This window comes from Planococcus citri, chromosome 2 (assembly GCF_950023065.1).
Source record: "Planococcus citri chromosome 2, ihPlaCitr1.1, whole genome shotgun sequence".
Lineage (NCBI taxonomy): Eukaryota > Metazoa > Arthropoda > Insecta > Hemiptera > Pseudococcidae > Planococcus > Planococcus citri.
The window spans coordinates 68,846,770-68,868,891 of record NC_088678.1 but is presented as its reverse complement, the minus strand read 5'-3'; the positions used below and the strand labels follow the sequence as shown (position 1 = coordinate 68,868,891).

Genomic DNA, 22,122 nt, shown 5'->3' with positions numbered 1-22,122 from the left:
AGGAGTAATTGCACCCCCCCCCCCCCCCGCCGATCCTCCGGGACAACTTTTTTCTTAAAGGGGACATCCTAGGGAACATTTTAAAGCAAACTTGCCCAAAAAAAAGTTGGCCTTACTTACAAAATGGCGGCCATTTTGATTGACAGGTCAGCCGAAATCGCAGATTTTGCGTTTCAACGTAAGACTTGCACGAAATTTTTCAAACTTTACAAAGGTAGATCGAAAGATCATTCAAAAATTTATCACCTGTCAAAATTTCAAGTGCTAAAGTGCGTTTTTCGATTTTTGGTGAATTTTTGAAAATCGAATTTAGGCCAAAAATGAGGGAAAAAATCAAAATTTTACAAAATTGACCAATAAAGCTGAAATTTGAGATATACCCTATTTTCGACATGCCAAATCGATTGGAAACGGTTTCAACCCGTTTTGAGCAGTTCTGGAGCCTCCAGCAGATTTTTGAAACTCGAAATTCCCACAAAACTCCATCAAATTGGAGTTGTAAAGCTTAAATTTATTCTAAAAACTAATTTCAATACGCTACGAAGTACTGCAGGTGAATTTCAAGTCGTTTTGGAGCCTCCAGCGACGTTTTGAAAATTCCTGAAGCCTCCAGCAGATTTTTGAAACTTTAAATTTTCACAAAATTTCATCAATAATGGAGATGGAAAACTGAAATTTACTGTACACTCCAATTGTAACACCCTCTGAAGGCGACTTCAGGTGGATTCAAGTCATTTTAGGGCCTCCAGCGACTTTTTTAAAAATTACTGGAGCCTCCAGCAGATTTTTGAAATTTTGAATTTTCACAAAATTTTATCTAATGGAGATGGAAAGCTACTCTACACTTTAATTTTAACTCCCTCTGAATACAACTTCAGGTCGGTTCAAGTCATTTTAGAGCCCCCAGCGACTTTTTTGAAATTTACTGGAGCCTCCAGTAGATTTTTGAAACTTGAAATTTCCCAAAATTTCATCAAATTGAGATGGAGAGTCGAAATTCATCCTGCAAACTAATTTCAATACGCTACGAAGTTGACTGCTGGTGGATTTCAAGTCGTTTTTGAGTCTCCAGCGACTTTTTGAAAGGTTGTATTTCGTTTTTTTTGGAAAATTGAAATTTCCTAAAAGTAGCTGGAAACTTCAAAAGCATTTGAAACCAACATGTAGTCTGCGAAGTAAATTTCAGCTTGCCAACTCCATTTGATAAATTAATGTTGGGAAAATTTCAAGTTTCAAAAATCTACTGGAGGCTCCAGTAATTTTCAAAAAAGTCGCTGGAGGCCCTAAAATGACTTGAATCCACCTGAAGTCGCCTTCAGAGGGTGTTACAATTGGAGTGTACAGTAAATTTCAGTTTTCCATCTCCATTATTGATGAAATTTTGTGAAAATTTAAAGTTTCAAAAATCTGCTGGAGGCTTCAGGAATTTTCAAAACGTCGCTGGAGGCTCCAAAACGACTTGAAATTCACCTGCAGTACTTCGTAGCGTATTGAAATTAGTTTTTAGAATAAATTTAAGCTTTACAACTCCAATTTGATGGAGTTTTGTGGGAATTTCGAGTTTCAAAAATCTGCTGGAGGCTCCAGAACTGCTCAAAACGGGTTGAAACCGTTTCCAATCGATTTGGCATGTCGAAAATAGGGTATATCTCAAATTTCAGCTTTATTGGTCAATTTTGTAAAATTTTGATTTTTTCCCTCATTTTTGGCCTAAATTCGATTTTCAAAAATTCACCAAAAATCGAAAAACGCACTTTAGCACTTGAAATTTTGACAGGTGATAAATTTTTGAATGATCTTTCGATCTACCTTTGTAAAGTTTGAAAAATTTCGTGCAAGTCTTACGTTGAAACGCAAAATCTGCGATTTCGGCTGACCTGTCAATCAAAATGGCCGCCATTTTGTAAGTAAGGCCAACTTTTTTTTGGGCAAGTTTGCTTTAAAATGTTCCCTAGGATGTCCCCTTTAAGAAAAAAGTTGTCCCGGAGGATCGGCGGGGGGGGGGGGGGTGCAATTACTCCTATTGTCATATGCCGGACTAAGGGTCCTTCATCACATTCCACTTTTTCTGGGTATTTTAGAGAAACTGTCCGATAAATACTTTTTGATCACACTGTATACGACATCCAATTCATCATTCAATATTTCCAAACATTCGCAACCATTTTATAGGCTCGCCTTTTCATATTGTTCTCCAATTGTCAAAAAAAAATACCACGTAAAATTCTTCTAAGAAAGGTATAAATTACAAATCGATGACTACCTCTCCGCATCTTCTAAAGCCACACAACACTAGCACGAGCACAATAACATTGCATGATGAAATCACACAGGCACAGGCTCATAAAGTCGAATAAATTCCAACAGTCTCTCCTCCCCTTCACTTCGGATACCTATACGTTTTGCAAAATGAACAATGTTTATAATGTACCTATTTCCAGTACGTTTTAAAATGCTCATAGCATATTAAAAATAATATCATTAGGTAGCGTTAAAGATTGGAATAACATTATTGAATTGTGATGTGATAAGAAAAAAAAAAGGATGCCTGTGTAAGTGTGTACCGAAGAGGTACCTACTTCTACTCGTGTATGTGGCTCCATCATCGATAGTCGTCAACATCGGTCGGTCGCCGCGTAATGGAAAGTTAATGTTTTACTTTCCCCTACAGCATAAATATGTCCGAAGAACAATCTGGAATTTTATAATGATCCCTATGACTACCATACGCCAAGTTGTTGGCATTTTTACATTTTTCCTCCTTCCTCGAGATGGTGAAGTTTGGAGGGTGCGGGTGGAAAAATCTAGAATAGGGACGAACTCGGGTTGGGAGAAAATATGGGCGAAATTAATCCATTGCATAGGTAGCAGAAGAGAAAAATATGATCTAAATATTAACCAAATGTAGAAATTTATGAAACGTGTGGGAATTCCTTTGATTGATGAATCAGTCAAAACGAGTTTTATGATATTTCATTTCACGATGAAGGCAGTTCATTCATACATAGATACGAGTACTAGACAGCGTTGCCAATTATCTAAATTAAACCACTTGTACAATCATAAGGTAGAGTGGGGTAATTGCAAAGCACTATTTGATTAGTGACACTTTGAGAGGGTGCTGTGAGAAGACTATTGCACGGATGAAACTAAAATTTGTACCACTTATACTTCGGCAGGTTCTCTATCAATGGTAAAATTTTGGTACAATTCGGTCCACAAATCGTGGAGAAAATTGCAATTTGAAAATTTGAAAATCGACTTTTGCATTTATCCCATGTTGGGGTAAATGCAAAAGTGGGAGATATTTTATTTATTTTTTAATTTTTTTTTGCATTTTCAACACACTCACTGTATTCTACGTGTCATTTGGTAACTTTTGATGTATTCGTGGTCTTGATTCGGTAAAAAATTCGATAACTTTTCCACTTCCCAAGAAAAATTTTAGGGAAGTGAAAAAATGTTGAAAAATTATTTTTTTAAAACTCGCTAAAGTGAACAAAAAATCAACTATTGGTCATTTCTGATGTTTTTTATGTAAAAAACTCGTCATAGAAATACATTTGTCGTCAAATATATTAGTAAAACGTTAAAAAGGAGTAATAATAATTTTAAAATTCAGCAAAACTGTTAATCACTTCTCTAACGTGTAACTCATCATGTGACCGTGAAAATTCATTTTTTTTGTAATTTGAACCATTTTCACGTTATTTAGGGCAAAAAAATATTTGTGGTAAGTGCAAAAATGAAAAAAAAAAATAGTTTTTGCAATTACCTCAAGTCGATTTTTTCTGGGGTAGTTGCAAAAACGCAATTTACGGCCAAAACAAAAAAAAAAATCAAATTGCGATATCTTACCTTAAACTTCAATCCTTCATGACCCTAAATCGTGAAAATTCCAGATAAATCGACAGTTTTTTCTATTTCACATGCATTTTTTTAAAAAACACCTCTAACTTTACTTATGAGTGGTTTCAACATGCTTTGATAAAAGTGTTTGCTACGGAGCGACAAGTTGAACCCCATGAGTTGTGACCAGGTGAATATGTTGGTAAAGGATGTTGCTTCAACACCCCCTAGTTGGCACAACCAGAAAATTAATATTTTTTCTGCATGAGGTCACAATTTTGCAATTACCCCATTTTTGCAATTACCCCACTCGTATATGAGCTTTTAAAAAATTGGACATACATACTTTTTAAATAAAATTTGATCATTTTTTTTGTTTAAAGAAATGAAAATTATTTCTTCGATAAAATTTTAAAATATTGTTTAGGTACATTCGCATCATCATCATTGAACTTTGTCCGGGTGAGCTGTTCAGCCCGTCTGGGAAAATGTAGAAGAATTGCTCGCCAATGTATCATCAAGTCTTTTCTTCAGTCTTCCTCTACTCCTCCTGCCAGTTGGAGTGTACTCTTTGACTTTTCGAGGGGACCGTTCATCAGGCATTCTGTCAATGTGTTTTCGCCATTTCTTTCTGTAATCTTTCACTCGTCTAATGATTGGCTCTGCTCCCAGCTCCTTCAGGAGGCTGGAAGATGAGGATGAGGCTAAGACCAAACCTAACACCTTGGCGTGTGCCCAGCGTCAAAGCTGCAACCTGAATGGGCTATAACATCAAGCCGTCTCAGGAAGTAGGGGAAAGGAGTTAACAATTGGAAAATATCCCTGAAGCATCAACAGGAAGAGCAGCGAAGCTTGCAAACCCCGATACTCAAGAGTCATAAATACTGCTAGTGCTATACACAAATCCTGTACAAAAGCGAGAATTTGGCGCTATAACCAAACTTCGGGAAAGTCGGCTTGATGGCGCAGAGGGCAGCCCCCTCATCAAGCTATACTTTCTTGGGCTAGAAACCCATAGAAGCAAAAAAAAAAACAATTTCTTGAGAAAACAAAAATAAGAAGGTACATTCAAATTTCATTAAAACGATTGCAATTTACATATTTTTTAGATCAATTTTTTCGGTAGTTTTTTTTTCTAATGATAATTTCTAGATAATTTTTTATTTGATTTAGTACCATAAGTACGCAGAATAAAAAATTAGACAGTGCAATTCAATCAGCTGGGACTTTCATAACACTCGGTCGTGCAAGGCAAAATGTGCGCAGCGAAATGAAAGGTAAAGGAATAATGTACCCAATAAAATTTTCCGTTTCGTTAAAGAAAAAAAAGATGAACAATAATTCCGTCTGCGTTATACTTTGTAGTAAATTGTACCTACTAAAGCAACTGCCTATATTTTGTGCGTCTATCTAATTTGAAATTTCATTAAATCACCAAGCTAACTTAAGTAAGGTCGAACTTTGAAAAGTTGTCAGGTATCAATAGGTCTCATCCGTTCGCTAATTTTGTCGAAAACAATTTGATTATTGTTCTACACGTCAATACAAAGAAATTTAGCCCAGATGCCCATTTCCTCCCTATCCTTTTTTTTCGGTGGATCCAACCCCCACCCCCCCTCCCACCACACAGGAACTTGAAATTCCGTCCCTCTCTTCACCTATTGCCCGTACAAAAAAAAATGTTCCTTGAAACCTTCCTTACAACGTGGTCATCATCAATTTTCATTTGGAGAAACCATTGAGCTTAAAAGCTCAAAAAAAGCATTCTCAAAATCATCGAAATCAGTTTTTTTGGTTTTTTGCTGAAATTTACAGAGATACTTACATTAAAAAGTGTAATACTCGTAACAAAAAAAGATCAGAATTCAATTTCCTTTCGAAAACCTTGTACAACCAATTTCCTCACTTCCCTCTCGATTCTATAGGACCCCCCTCCCCCATTACAAGTTTCTAATACAGTAATGAAAAAAAAAAAAATTAAGAAAAGGTGGCCTAAACTACAGGCCCGACAAAAAAAATAAATTGAATGACAGTTAAATTATTCGCACCACAATTTCAAAAAAATAACTCCCGACAGAACGTCTTTTGCTTTTATTTGAGAAAAAATTCAATTTGAACTTCTTTTCGTACGAACAATAGATGAAGATATGGACAGATTTTCAAGTTAGGGGAGGGGGTGAATCCCCTTGAAATGGAGAGGCTAAATTTTTTTGTATTGACGTTAATTTTAAGGCACATGACCGAAAAAAAAATCATCAATTTATTCATCTTTAATCTTGTAGGCGCAATTTGTATTCTGAGAACTCAAAGAAATGAGGAAGAATTTTTATCTCGTTTTTTTTTTTCAAGTTAGCATATCTCCTTTAATTTTAAATATCCCGAAAATAAGCAAAGGATCTTTTTTGTAGGAAATTAAATCTCCTACAAAAAAATTCTTTGCATACTTCTGCAATCTTCAAAATCGAAAGAAGTACCTACATATGTATGTAATATGTATGCACTATAATTTGAGTCCATAACGTTGATTTGAAAAGTGAAATTTTGAGTGTAGTTATCTTCCTCCAATGAAAAGATAGAGAGAGGTTCACCTATACTCGATATGCCCTCGACTCGAGACCGTTCGAGGTATAGGCCTACAAGTGGATACTACCCTCTTGTAAATCAGCAATTGAAACAGACGAACGAGCGGAACATAATCAATTCAAGTCGCATAAGGAAAGAATCTAAATCACATCTAAATTTATTCATTCGATAGGCCTATTAGGCCTATAATTAATGCTCTGCCTTCATACTGACACCATTACTCAGCTCTCTATCGATAAATTATTACATGATTTGCGTCTTTTTGAGTGTAAAGTGTCATTTCTTTGTTTACCGCGTTTTCATTTTTTATTTTTTATTTTTGGTTCGATACGATTTTTGTACTGATGCGACCAAAACATGGCAAAACTTCGATGTCTCGTGAAACTGATTTTTTCAACTTAGGTATCGGTAACCAACATTACGATTTCTTTACAAGACGATGAGACTTTTGCCATTCGGTTTAATTTTAGAATCTTCCACAGGTTTTCGAAAATTACAAAAAAGAAAATCCCAAAATATTCCCAAAAGTGGTGCTTATACTCTTATCCGGAGATGTAGGAGAAGATGGCTTAGAATTATTGGACAATGATCGAGATATGCTGATGAAAAAGCACGAGGTGAGTGGATCACAAAACTTGAGCAATCAAAAGTAAAAAACCTCGATAACTGCATTCAAAAAAATTATTTTTGGGGGATTTTCAGATTAAAAGAAATTGGCTAATTTCTAATTTCTGTGACTACATTACATTGGATATTTCCTCTAAAACGCATTAAAAGGTATTTATGTACAGTGGTTCGTGCCAGGTTAAATCGTTGAAAAAATGTTGTGGAATATTATACACGCTAATTTGAAATTAGCTTGTATGTATAATATTCCACAAACTTATTTCGACAACTACTGTACCTACCATCCAAATACCTACTAATCCGGATACCAAAGGTACATTCGTATGTACGGTAAAATGCATTTTTTGGCATTACTTACCAGTTACCAGCCTTTTTGCTCTTGGTCGGTCAAAAACAGATGTAAGTACAGATCAATTAACTGCAAATTGGCCTTTGATTTCGAATTGAACAAATTGAGCTATTTTTTCAGCATGATTCGTGCAACGATTTTTCACTGTGAACCAACTACTTCAACTGGAAGAACTCTTGAGCCCAACTGATGCGCAAATTTTACCTGTAAACATGAGAGAAATGGGAGACTTTCAAAATTATACAGATAGATAATTGCATGTTGAATTGTTGATAGTCAAATTACACTTGGCCAATGAAATTAATATGGATGGTCAAAATATAAGATAAAAAATATTACACGCAACGTAAGTCCTTCCAAAATTCAATTCATTCTCATAAAATGAAATTTTTTTCCAAATCAAAAACATCTGATCTCATTTCATTTAAATTCTGCCACGGTGTGAACATACTTATTGTTTTAATGAGTTGTTGAAATAATCAACAAAAAAAAAAACGAAATGCTGTGTTGACATTTTTCATTTTGTTGGTTCAAAAAAAATTGAGGAAAAGAGAATTTTGAAAATTTTTAGGTGATCACATTTTTATAGAGCAAGTTTCTAACTTCTTGGTCACATTTTGTAAAATTATGTACTAACTGTAAAATACGCAGGTTTCGTTTTATCTAACGCGATCTTCTACTGGAGGCTCCAGTAATTTTCAAAAAGTCGCTGGAAACTCCAAAACGACTTGAAATTCACCTGCAGTCGACTTCGTAGCGTATTGAGATTAGTTTGCAGAATGAATTTCGTCTTTCCAACTCCATATTGATGAAATTTTGTGGGATTCTTCAAGTTTAAAAAATCTGCTGGAGGCTTCAGAACTACTCTAAACGGTCTGAAATAGTTTCCAATCGATTTGGCAGGTCGAAAATAGGGTATATCCCAAATTTCAGCTTTCAAGGTCAATTTGGTAAGATTTTGATTTTTTCCCACACTTTTGGCCTAAATTTGATTTTCAAAAATTCACCAAAAATCGAAAAAGGCACTTTAGCACTTGAAATTTTGTCAGATGATTAATTTTTGCCTGCTCTTTCGATCTACTTTTGTAAAATTTAAAAAATTTCGTGCCAGTCCTATGTTGGAACGCAAAATCTGCGATTAAAGCTGCCCTGTCAATCAAAATGGCCGCCATTTTGTGAGTAGGACCACTTTTTTTTTGAGGACAAGGGCTAGAAATGTTCTTTAGGACTCCCCGCATATTTAATGACTTCTGTTTATTTTTTTCACAGATTGTACGCTGTAGACAAATTAATCGTCGTCGTGTTGAGATAATAAATTTTGTGCAAATTTCTTATGTTCATTTGTAATGCGATATGCAGCATATTCAATAAAACGAAAGATATTGCCAACAGATGTAAATCTACTTAGGCACTGATTGTACATAATTTTATTTTCAAAACGATACGAGTATATGTACCCTAATCTTAAGTTTTTCACAGCGAACGAGCCTCTAGCTTAAGTCGCTGTATATGGCTCATAAAATAAAATAAATTTTGTAAATAAACGAAAAGAGGTTCAAGTGTGAATAGCCTTGACTTGAAATTCGCGGATATCCAACTTTTTCAAGGCGATGAAGGGTCAAATAAATAAAGATAGGAATCAATTGGTAAAAAATTGAAAGTTCTATATTATCATATGCAGAAAATTCATCAGCCTCCTGGAGCAATGGAGGATCATATGCATTAAAGTAGCATAAGTAAATAATACCAAATTTGGAATTTCATCATATGATCAGAGCTATTTTCAGAAGATGAGAATATTAATTAAGGCAGATAATTAATTCAAGTCGCACACGGAACGAATTTATGTAGTTCAAGAACACTTGTAACCCACACCGAAATTGGCGAAATTTATTCATTCGATAGGGTTTTGCCAATTCATTCGTTTCATTCGCAATAATGCCACTATTACGTAATTAATACCAAAGGTAGATCAAATAATTTGCGTACTACTGATTGAAACACCATTGTCGTTGCGTTTACTAGCTTTAATTTTTTTTTGCGTTCGCGGTGTTTTTATTGCTTTAAAAAAAAAAAAATGTTCGAAGAATCTCAAATATCCACATTTTACGCATACAAAAAAGTCCTCATCACAGGAGCGACTGGATTCATGGGAAAAGTGTTAGTATGGAAATTATTACACAGCTGCCCTCAGTTGGATACAATTTTTGTGCTGATGCGACCAAAACATGGAAAGCCCTCTTTGACTCGTAAAACTGAATTTTTTAATTCGCCGGTAACCAACATTACGAGTGCTTTGCAAGACGATGTGATTTTTGCCCCTCCGATATAATCTTCCAATACTCCACAGGTTTTCGAAAATTTTAAAAAAGAAAATCCCAAAGTATTACAAAAAGTGGTACTTATAGGCGGAGATGTAGGAGAAGACCGCTTAGGATTATCGGACAAAGATCGAGATATGCTGATTGACCAAGTTTCTATTATATTCCATAGTGCAGCCATTTTAAAAATGAATGCAGATTTACGCACAGCAATTAATGTAAATACCATCGGCACCGTAAGAATGCTCGAATTGGCGCAACAGATGAAAAAACTTGAGGTAAGTAAGTGGATTACATTTCGTTATTAATCGGAGTAAAGGGTTTTATTTCGGTCGAAAACAGATTTTCATATTTTTATCTCAGGATTTACCTACTCGGCTATTTTTTTTCAATCAATAATCAAATAATTACGCTCACACTACCATTAAGCCATTTCCTATATATTAAAAAATTCATGAAAAAATCAACTTCGGTAGCTCCTGAAATTCAGTTTAGACGTATAATCTAGAAAAATCGACAAAAATTTTCAATTTTTTGGAAAAAATTCCATAAAATACCATTTTTTTTCAAAAACGTCTAAAAGTCTCGCTTTTTTGACCAAAAATTTTCGATATACTTAAACAATTTTTTCTGCGAAAAATTGACAAAAAAACTTTTGCTTTTTACCAAAAATTGACAGAACTCTCAATTTCCATCAGAATTGCCAAATTTTTTTCCGAAAATTATCCAAAAATCTAGCTTTTTCTCAGCAAGTTGTTGAAAAGTGCTTCCCTTTCGTTAAATTTGTTACAGTGTTCTTTTTTACCAACAATTTTTTAAAAATTCTTGGTTTATCAAGAATGACAAAAAATTTGTTTTTTAGCAAAAATGGACAAAATTTTTCGTTTGTTTATAAAATAGCCAAAGTTGTCGTTTTTTTAAAAAGAACATTCCTCCAAGTCCCAAAATTTTTTCAAAACAGTCAAAAAGTCTCGGTTTTTTGACAAAAATTGCGACAAGTGATTACAGGGTGTCCAACACTCCTTCCGATCCAGGTCAGAAAAAGTTTGTCATGGGCCTACTTTTCAAAAAAGTCAAGAGTAAGTCCTTTTTACCCAATTTTCAAATAATTCTGTCATTTTTTGTTTGTTTTTGAATACCTGGATAACTCGAACACAAAGGTCCTTCCAAGGTCCTTCTTTTTAGTTTTCAGATTTTGTTAGACACTAATTTTTTTCCAAAACTTGCCAAAACGTTCTCTTTTTTGAAAAAAATTGAAAGAAACTCTCGTTTTTTAGCAAATTTGCTTGAAAGTTTCTCTTTTTTTTCGGAAAATTTCAAAAGGGTTTACTTTTTACGAAAATTGTCAAAAACCTCTTCTCTTTTGCTAAATTTTTACTTTTCAACAAAATAGTTTAAATAATGTCATTTTTTACAAGAAAAAAATCTAAAAAATGTCACGTTTTTTAAAAAATTGTCCAAAAATATGTATTACTTTCTTACAAGAAGTGAATTTCTCACGCTGCGCCCTCTGGGGCAAATTCAAAATTCTAGAGAAATTTAAAATCGCACTGGAGGCTCCAGAATGGCTAGAAATGGCCAAATTTGCCCCCGGGGAGTTAGTTCTAGACAAAATACAGTGATTCGCGCAAGCTTCGAAAATTTCCTCGTAAATGGGAAACTTTTGATTTTTTGGATAAGTACTCGTATTTTTATTATGAAAAAAGTTTTAAAAAACTACTCTTGAGGTGTCACTCTCAAAACCAGCTCAAATGTGGATAAATTCGTTAAACAGGTCGAGTATAACACACAACTCGATGTTTAGCTACCCAATTTCATATTCACGCCTTCTGGAGCAAATTTAAAATTCTGGAGAAATTGAAAATCGCGCTGGAGGCTTCAGAATTGCTGGAAATAGCGAAATTTGGATTTGAGGAATTAATATCAGTTTAGGACTTATTTTGATCATTTTTACTGATCAAGTACGTACTTTTTTTAAAAAGCATAAATCGCCAAAAACAGTCAATTTCGAATTTTCAAACGTTCACCAAAAATCGAAAAATGAAATTGGGCAGCTGAAAATTTGGTTTTGGGAATTTTAGACTATGCTTTTTCCAAAAATCGCGATCCCGTTCAAATCGGAGGGTGACACCTCAAGAAGTTTCCTTGTAACCATCGTACAAAAAAAATGCACAGAACTTTGAATTTATGGGGAAATATTTTGCGACAGCAACATTGGATCAGATTTTCAAGTCATATTGCAATAGGTTAAGCAAAATTAGAAAACTTCGATAATCACATCTGATGAAAATGAGTAAGTAAAAATTTGTGACTTTTAATTTCACTGAAATTGTAATACTTACACCTAACAAAGGAGTATCAGTTCCATTGACAAGATAATCTCCGATTGAAATGAAACCAGCACCTGAAAAAAGCCCATCCCCAATTTTATGCTGCTCAAGTTGATAATACGCTCAAAAAACATTTTCGTTGAAATATTTTGAATTCCTCGTGAAATTTTAATCTATTTTATTTTCTATGCCAAAAAAAAGCCGACCAAACTCGATTTCCCGAGTTGCCGAGTAGTTTTTGCCAGTTGAAGAGTCAAATTTGAATTAAAACATTAATCATTTACAATACTTTTGTTTTTTTCTTTAAATTTATAGTCATTTGTATACATTTCCACTGCGTATTGTTGCTGTGAAAAGACAACAGTGGAAGAAAAAATGTATCCTTCAAATCAAAATCCGCAAACAATTATGAGTCTCGTCCAATGGATGGAACCAAAATTGTTGGCAAGCATTACACCCAGGTAAATTTCATTTAACTTACATTCATATTTAGTATAGTTACTAATAATTTCGAGTCATTCCATATCATCGCAAGCGGGTTTTCTGCATACTAATCCCCCAAGCAATTTTCGTGCAGTCTTAAAAATATAATCTTTTCTCGTTTCCCTAAAAAATTTTCTACTAAGCACAAACATTATGAAAACGATATTTTGCTTTGCAGTTTAATTCATCCTTTACCAAACACATACACGTATAGTAAACGAATTACCGAATCTCTACTGCATAATTACGAGTCCACAGTTCCGATTATTGTAGCCAGGCCAAGTATAGGTAAGCTCTGAACTATAGGTGAACAGGGAATAAATTCCAATTTCCACGATTAAAATGGGAAAAATGCATATATTTTTTTTTTAGTCGTGGCATGTCACAAAGAACCATTCCCAGGATGGACTGATACTCTAAACGGACCTGCTGGATTTTATATTGCCGGAGCAAAAGGACTATTACGAGTTACAACAATGAGGCTAGATAACAAAACCAACTTCATACCAGCTGATTTCGCCATCAATAGTATTATAATTTTACCATGGGCCAATTCTCGGAAGCAATTGTAAATTTTAAAAGTTCATGCCTCAACATAGTCCATTTTCATATTACATTCGTACAATTAATCCTTCTCGGGGGTTTTCAGATTAAAAGAAATCAGCGTTTACAACATTCCACAAACCCACTTCGACGATATGACCTGGCGCCAAGTACTGCATCTTTTCATGCATTCTTTGAGAAAATACCCAGTCAATGTAGCCCTATGGTATCCAAACACCAATCCGGATACCAAAAGTATGTTCGTATATACGATTAAATGCATATTTTTGCATTACTTACCCGCCTACGTGATTGATTTCATTTTGCTCTTGGTCGGTCAAAAACAGTTGTAAGTAGATCAATATTAACTGCAACCTGAATTTTGATTCTGGATTGTAGAAATTTTATCATTTGTTTCAGCATGGTTCGTTCTCACGATAAACTTGCGCAAGCTGAAGTTATACTTCGACATTTCACTGAGAACCAATGGCACTTCGAGCATGATAAACTACTTCAACTGGAAGATCTTTTGAATCCAACTGATAAGCAATTGTTCCCTGTAAACATGAGAAAAATGGGAGATATTCAAAGTTATATCGATGATTGCATGGTTTCAGCCAAATTTCACTTATTTAAGGAAAATATGGACCATCAAAGTAGCGCAAAAATATTGCACATATCGTAAGTATTGCTGAAATTCAATAGTATAGGTAACAATTTTCCAGGTTAAGTGTGTTTGAATAAGCATAGTAGCCTTCCCAGAGCTTAGAACCAAATTTTATAATTTTTGAAGAATTACTCAATTGCTCATACGTATTATCTATAAATTTTCTGTAAAAAAAAAAAAAAAACAAACAAACAAAAAAAATCGAAATACTTTTTTGTGATTTGAATTTTTGGAGAAATTTCAACACATTTTGATAGGTTACATGACACTTTTTCTCAAAAATCTTAAAAATTGTGACTCGATTTCAGGGCTTAAAATTCTTCAAAAAGTCTCATAGGTAGTAAAAATCAGCTCAAAATTCTTCAAAATATCTTATAATACATTTTTGTCGAAATATTTGAATTTCCTTCAAAATTTCAACACATACAACTTTCTCGAAAATTCTAAAAATCATGACCCAATTTTGGGGCTTAAAATAATTCTTTAAAGACACTAACGCATTTAGCGTGAGAAGACCGACTTTTCTTTAAATAAACATTTTTTACGAACGAATTGATTCACTTTTTTTAAAACATTTGTACCGCGATTGATCTGTCTACAATCGAATCGAATCATTTACGAACAATTGGCGATTAAGTAAATAAATTGATTGATCTCTTGGTTAATCATTCGATTGGTTTCTAGGTGAATCATTCGCGAACGAATTGATTCGTATAAGTGATTCGTTCGCGAACGAATCGATTCGTACAAGTGACTCATTCGCGAACGAATCGATTCATTTACTCAATTTGTGATGAATCATTCGCGAACGAATTGATTCGTATTAGTGATTCGTTCGCGAACGAATCGATTCATTTACTCAATTTGTGATGAATCATTCGCGAACGAATTGATTTGTGTTGGTCATTCATTCGCGAGCGGATCGATTCGTATCAGTGACTCATTTGCGAACGAATCGATTCATTTGTTCAATTTTTGGCGAATCATACACGAACGGATTGAATTATTTTTTTGTGAATCATTCGCGAACGAATTGATTTGTATAAGTGACTCGTTCGCGAACAAATCGATTCGTATAAGTGACTCGTTCGTGAACAAATCGATTCGTATAATTAACTCATTCGCGATCGCGAACGAATGGGGCTCAAAATAATTCTTTAAAAAGTCTCATAATACAATTTCGTCGAAATATTTGAATTTTCGGCAAAATTTCAACGCATTTCAATAGGTCGCATGACACTAACTTGTTCAAATATTCTAAAAATCATGACCCAATTTCGGAGCTTCAAATTGGTCAAAAATGCACAGAATACATTTTCTTCTAAATATTTGAATTTTTGGCGAAATTTCAACACATTTTGATACGTCTCATGATACATTTTTACAAATCCCAAAAATCATGACCCACACGTTCATAGGTCGCATGTCATTTTCTCAGAAATCTCAAATATCATGATAAATAATTTTTTTTATTCACAACCTTGGGAACCCCTAAAGCCCAAAAAATGGTCATTTTGGGTCAACTATGACCACGGATTCGAATTTGGCACATTTATTACAGCATTGAGTCAATAACTAGCAAGGGCCGAAAAATGGCCTCATCACAATTCCTCCTTTCAAAATTTCTGAATTTCAATCACGATTTAATGACTTCTACTGTTTATTGTTTTTCGCAGATTGTACGTTGTAGACAAAATCGTCGTCGTGTTGAGATATTACGTTTTATGGAAGTTTCTAATGTTCGTTTACAATACGATATGCAGCATATTCATTTGAACAAAAAAATACTGCCAGCAGGTGTAAATCATAAACAACTTACTACTCGCACAAATGTCGTCAAAAATCGGTGCTCCATCTTGAACTCAAAATTCGAGAAAAACATCAAAATGATTCGCTTTTAGTAGATAAGCATGAAGTTGAACTGTATCGATTAGATTTAATTTACAGAAAAAGTAAACCTTACATTCACTCCTCAAGATTTTGTTTCGATATTTTTAACCCCATTCCCTGATTTTCCTGATATCGAGAAAAAAATACGGCTTCATGTGATCAATAAGCATTTCGTAAATCTCAGCCGAAGGAATTTCAACGAAATTCACTCGGTGTTTAAAGTTTTGGTTTGGCAACGAATTGAACACGTTCTTGTGAGAATAACCTTGAATCAAAATTCGCGGATGCCTGACTTTAAGAAGGCGATGCAGAAAGGTGAAAAGAGTGAAAAAATAAAGACAGTAATCAATCGATAAAAAATTGAAAATTCAATATCATGGGCAGAAAATTCATCAGTCTCCTGGAACGATGGGGGATCGTATGCATTAAAATATTGATGACGTAAATAACACCAAATTTGGAATTTCATCATATGTACTTAGGTATGTATCATCAAAGTTATTTTTAAAAGATGAGAATAATTAGGTCTGCGATCAACGCGCAAAAGGGGATATAGGCCTAATTAATTCAAGTCGCATACGGAAAGAATTTATGTAGTTCAAGAACACTGCCTTGTTACCCAGACCGAAATTTATTCATTTGATGGGTTTTTAAAATTCATTCATTTCCTAACCAAAACGAACTGAGTGTTATCTAATAAATAAATCAAATAATAGGCCTATGCGTAGTACACAGGTATTAATTGTAACAGAATAATCGTCGCGTTGATTACTTCAATTAGTTTTTTTTTTGTATTCGAGTTGTTTTTATTACTTTCAAAAAAATGTCCGAAGAATCACAAATATCCAAATTTTACGCTTCCAAAAAAATCTTCATCACAGGAGCGACTGGATTCATGGGAAAAGTGTTAGTATGGAAGTTATTAAACAGCTGCTCTCAGTTGGATACGATTTTTGTGCTGATGCGACCAAAACATGGAAAACCCTCTTTGTCTCGTAAAACTGAATTTTTTAACTCGCCGGTAACCAACATGAGTTCTTTACAAGACGATGTGATTTTTGCCATTCGATATAATTTTTTAATACTCCACAGGTTTTTGAAAATTTTAAAAAAGAAAATCCCGAAATATTACAAAAAGTGGTACTTATAGCCGGAGATGTAGGAGAAGATCGCTTAGGATTATCGGACAAAGATCGAGATATGCTAATTGACGAAGTATCTGTTATATTCCATAGTGCAGCCATTTTAAAAATGAACGCGGATTTACGAACAGCAATTAATGTAAATACCACCGGGACCGTAAGAATGCTCGAATTGGCGCAACAGATGAAAAAACTTGAGGTAAGCGGATCACATAACGATTAATCGGTGTAAAGGTTTTATTTTGGTCGAAAATTGATTTCCAGGTTTTTATCTCAAGATTTAGCAACTGAAAAGAGCAGAATTTTCAATTTTTTATTTTGCATTTACCCTTGCCTAGAGTAATTGCAAAATTTAAGGTCACTTTTTTTAGAAAATTTCCTTTTTGAATTTTTTGCTCAATATTCGTATTTCTTGGAGCTTTAACAACATGAGAAAATAAAAAGAAAGAATCAAAATCCGATCAAAAACAAAAGTGGGTAACAAAATAATTGAATCAATAGGTATTATATCCCTTTGGAGGTTAAAAAAAATTTCGTTTTTATTTTAGTTCAATTTGTGAACTGCTTTTTTTTATTTTTTTTTATTTCATATTTTAAAATTACAACGGCCGCTATTAGCCACAATTAATTATTTTAACAAATTTACAATATTTTGCGCATGAGGGGCCCAGTGGTCCCTTATGCATGACTTTTCAACCTAGGATATGTTTGCGTTTCAGTCTCCTGACTGTGTCGTCATCCATGAGTTTGATTGCTTCGATATTTGAGTGCTCTTCTAATCTCTCCAGGTGTCTTGTTTTCAATTCGGCGACTACATCGTTTATATAAGGGATACCACAATGTGAGTGAATATCTTTGTTAGTTGTGTAACGAGGAGCGTTTGTTGCCACTCTTAGGATCTTGTTTTGGGCTCTTTGAATTATTTCAATGTTGCTTTTGGATGCTGTGCTCCATATTTGGGCACCATACATCCAAATTGGCTTGAGTATTACCTTGTATAGAAGTAATTTGTTATCTAGTGAGAGTCTGCTATTTCCTCTCATCATCCAATACATTTTTTTATATTGTAGGTCCAGTTCTTTTCTTTTTTTTGTAATATGGTCTTTCCATGTGAGTCTACCATCAAAGTGCATTCCTAAGTATTTGACAACGTTTTTTTGAGGTATCATTTTATTATCAAGTATGACTGGTGGGCAATTCGAATTCCTTAGTGTGAAATTGATTTGCAGTTTTTTCTGCATTAACTTTGATTTTCCAATTATGCATCCAAGTTTCTATCTTGTTGAGATGGTTTTGAAGTTTTTCTGTTGCTTTGACATGGTCTTTGTCCATTGCTAGAATGGCTGTGTCATCTGCAAACGTACAGAGCGTAGTATCATCGTTTGTTGGAATATCTGCTGCATATAATGAGTAAAGTATAGGTGCAAGTATGCTTCCTTGAGGTACCCCTGCCTTTATGGTACAGATTTCTGATAATTCCATCTCATATTTGACCATACCTAATCATTCTATCTTCTAAATATGATTTTATAATCTGGTAGTACTGATGTGGTAGCTGTTTTTTGATTTTATATAATAATCCATCATGCCATACTTTATCGAACGCTTGTTGTACATCAAGGAACGCTACATTACAGAATTTTTTTTTCTTCTAGAGAGGTAATGATAGTTTGAGCAACTCTGTGTATCTGTTGGACTGTTGAGTGTTTTTCTCTGAACCCAAATTGATGGTCTGGAATTATTTCTCTTTTTTTCAATATTGGTTTCAATCTAGTCAAGAGAATCTTCTCCCATATTTTAGCTAAGGCTGATTGGGCAGTATAACGTCACTAAATTGAGAGGTTTTCCTGGTTTTGGGATCATGATGACCTGCGCAACTTTCCACTGTTTGGGGAAATATTTGATTCGTAAAATTGAGAATCGTTATTACGATTTTTTCCCTTATCAATTCTTTAAAAATATTTTCTAAAAGTGCTTTTGGTTAGTGTTTTTCACTCGTGTTGTTGAATTATTTTTGAAAAAAATTTCCAATTTACATTTATTTGTTTTGTTGGAAATGAAGGATTTGAGCTTTTTCAGAAATTTCATTTTCAAACATGATTTTTCTTTCAAAGCTCAATTTTTTTTTGTTATTAGGTCAATTGGGCAGGGTACCCTATTACACCCATTAAAGCAATCTGTTTCCTTAACATGGGAACCTAGAGAACCTCCAAAGAGATATAATAGTTCTGTTGAGATGATCAACCCTTTTTAAGAACTTGACACGAGACGAGTTTGTTTTCTTTATTTTTTATTATCTTTTGGTGACACTTATTTGATTTTCTGGTTAAAATTACTTCAAAATTTAATTTGAGTGCCGAGGGAAGAGCAACGACTTAGGCTAGGGAAAAGAGATGCAGAATAGGACGGATTGCTCGAAAAAAAATCAGCAGATTTTTGCCAAATTCAGCAGAAACTTTTACATTGATTTGAAATTCGCTCAGAAAACATTTTAGCTCCAGAGGTGCCCTTGGAGGGGAGAAATAGGCTCTCAAAGAAGAAGTATTTTCGAAAAAATCGGTTTTTTTCACTTCAGTCGCTACCCAATTTAAAAATTGCGCTCGGGCATTTTGAAAGTTCGGCAGCTTTAGGCTCCACCTCCCTCATTTATTGTACGATTGGGAAAATCCAAAATACTTCTTTTCTCATATCATACATTAATATCTACTCACAAAAAGATGACTTGATTTTCCATACTACAAAAATGCTGGCCAAACACGATTTTTCGAGTAGTTTTTGCCATCATCATGACGGTTTAAAATTTCATGAAACGTGAATTATTAACTTTACTATTGTTACCTTCAAATGTGAATTCAAACACAAACCATTGACAATACATTTGTTTTGTTTTTTCAAATTTGTAGTCATTTGTGTACATTTCCACTGCGTATTGTTGCTGTGAAAAGACAACGGTGGAAGAGAAAATGTATCCTTCAAAACATAATCCGGAAATGATTATGGATCTCGTTCAATGGTTGGAACCGAAACTGTTAGCAAACATTACACCCGGGTAAATTTCATCTAACTTACATTTACGTGTACATATATGTCCTAAATAATTACTCCAAGCCATTCCATATCATTTCAACCTGTTTTTTTGCATCCTATTCCATCAAGTAATTTTCGCGCAGTCTTACAAACATAATTTTTTCTCGTTCCTCTGAAAAATGTTCAACTAAGCACAAACATTATGAAGACTAAATTTGCTTTTCAGTTTAATTCATCCTTTGCCAAACACATACACGTATAGTAAACGAATAACCGAATCTCTACTGCATAATTACGAGTCCACGGTTCCGATTATTGTAGCCAGACCAACTATAGGTAAGCTCTGGTTTAGATGAACGAAGAATAAATTCTATTTTCCAGGATTAAAATGGAAAAAATTCATATTTTTCTTCAGTGGTGGCATGTTTCAAAGAACCGTTCCCAGGATGGATTGATACTCTAAACGGACCTGCTGGATTTTATATTGCCGGAGCGAAAGGACTATTACGAGTTACAACGATGAGGCCAGATAGCAAAACCAACGCAATACCAGCCGATTTCGTCATCAATAGTATTCTAATTTTACCGTGGGCCAATTCTCGAGAGCAATTGTAAATTTTAAAAATTTCATATCCTAACATAGTCTATTTTGATTAAGACGCCATTATTAGGTACATTCATAAAAATTCTCTTTGTGGGTTTTCAGATTAAAAGAAATTAGCGTATTTAATATTCCACAGAATCATTACGAAGATTTCACCTGGCGCCACTTACTACACCATTTTATGTGTTCTTTGAAGAAATATCCAGTCAATGTAGCTCTATGGTATCCAAATACCAATCCGGATACCAAAAGTATGTTCGTATATACCATTAAATGCATATTTTTGCATTACTTACCCGCCTACGTGATTGATTTCATCTTGCTCATGGTCGGTCAAAAACAGTTGTAAGTAGATCAACTAACTGCAACTTGGCTTTTGATTCTGGACTGCACAATTTGAACTATTTGTTTCAGCATGGTTCGTGCTCACGATAAACTCCGAGAAGCTGAAAAAATGTTACGACATTTCACTGTGAACCAATGGCACTTCGAGCATGATAAACTACTTCGACTGGAGGAACTTTTGAATCCAACTGATCAGCAATTGTTTCCTGTAAACATGAAAGAAATGGGAGATCTTCAAAGTTATGTGGATAATTGCACGATTTCAGCCAAATTTCACTTGTTTAATGAAAATATGGACCATCAAACCAGCGCAAAAATATTGCACATATCGTAAGTTTATAAAATTCTTGGTAAGCATACATAGGTACTTAGTTACTAATCTGATGAAAAATGCGGTTTTGAAAAAAAGAAAAAAAACTGACATAATTACATCGAGTGAATAGTCGACTCATCCTATGTTGTTTCCTCATTTTTCAAATTTGAGACTTACAACTTACAAGTCATGGATCTCCAAAAACTCTGATCGAACTGAAATTTTGCTCCTTGAATATACCTAAACATAGTTTTCCAAAGCCTAGAACCAAATCCAATTTTTGAAGCATTGCTTAACAGCTCACATGCCTTAATTTTCTACAAAAAAAAAACACACACACACACACACACAAAATACGATTTCGAGTGGGCTAGGACCAAACTGATTGCAGATTTCTTACTTATTAGGTGGGTAGACATAAAACATTGAGCGAAATCGAAGGACATGATTTTCAAAATCGCATTTTTTTTGGTCGAATTGACATGGAATGACCCAGTCCGATTGTAACAATTCAAAGAGGAAAAGGGCTCTCATACTCTCAATCACGATTTAATGACTTCTGTTTACTTTTTTTTCGCAGATTGTACGTTTTAGACAAAATCGTCGTCGTGTTGAGATATTACATTTTGTGGAAGTTTCTCGTGTTCGTTTACAACACGATATGCAGCATATTAGTATAAACAGAAACTCCATATCTACAACGGGAACGTGTGAATCATAAAAAGCTTATAATTTGCACAAATGTCGTCAGCAATCAGTGCTCCATCTTGAACTCAACAACTATCGAGAAATGCTGCAAAATGATCCACCTTCAGTAAACATGAAGTTGAATTGTATTGATTATAGTTTCAATTTTCATAAAAAGTAAACTAATTAATAACTCCTCAATTTGACATAGTTTCTATATTTTTACTCTAATTTTCCTCAGAACAAACGAGAATAAGGCTCATACGAATCGTCATAATTTCCAGCATGGAACAATTCACAAGATGCATTTTGAGGGTTGAGTTTACGCATGTCTGATATTTTTTTCCCTTTTAACATCCTAC

General features: G+C 34.2%; 2 protein-coding genes across 2 annotated transcripts; both read left to right on the top strand.

Annotated features, from left to right (window-relative positions):
* The first annotated feature begins 9,323 nt into the window (after nt 1–9,323).
* Nucleotides 9,324–15,728, top strand: LOC135837382 (putative fatty acyl-CoA reductase CG5065). The gene is made up of 8 exons (XM_065352637.1): nt 9,324–9,683; nt 9,759–10,007; nt 12,375–12,520; nt 12,721–12,830; nt 12,915–13,110; nt 13,192–13,434; nt 13,506–13,766; nt 15,429–15,728. The coding sequence occupies exons 1-8, from the start codon at nt 9,486–9,488 to the stop codon at nt 15,526–15,528; spliced, it is 1,503 nt and encodes a 500-aa protein (XP_065208709.1). The 5' UTR covers nt 9,324–9,485; the 3' UTR covers nt 15,529–15,728.
* Nucleotides 15,729–16,483: 755 nt separating this feature from the next.
* On the top strand, nt 16,484–21,942 carry LOC135837379 (putative fatty acyl-CoA reductase CG5065). Its single transcript, XM_065352630.1, has 7 exons — nt 16,484–16,983; nt 19,688–19,833; nt 20,038–20,147; nt 20,227–20,422; nt 20,518–20,760; nt 20,830–21,090; nt 21,654–21,942. Exons 1-7 carry the CDS (start codon nt 16,843–16,845, stop codon nt 21,751–21,753), a joined length of 1,197 nt encoding a protein of 398 aa, XP_065208702.1. The 5' UTR covers nt 16,484–16,842; the 3' UTR covers nt 21,754–21,942.
* Nucleotides 21,943–22,122: the final 180 nt, after the last annotated feature.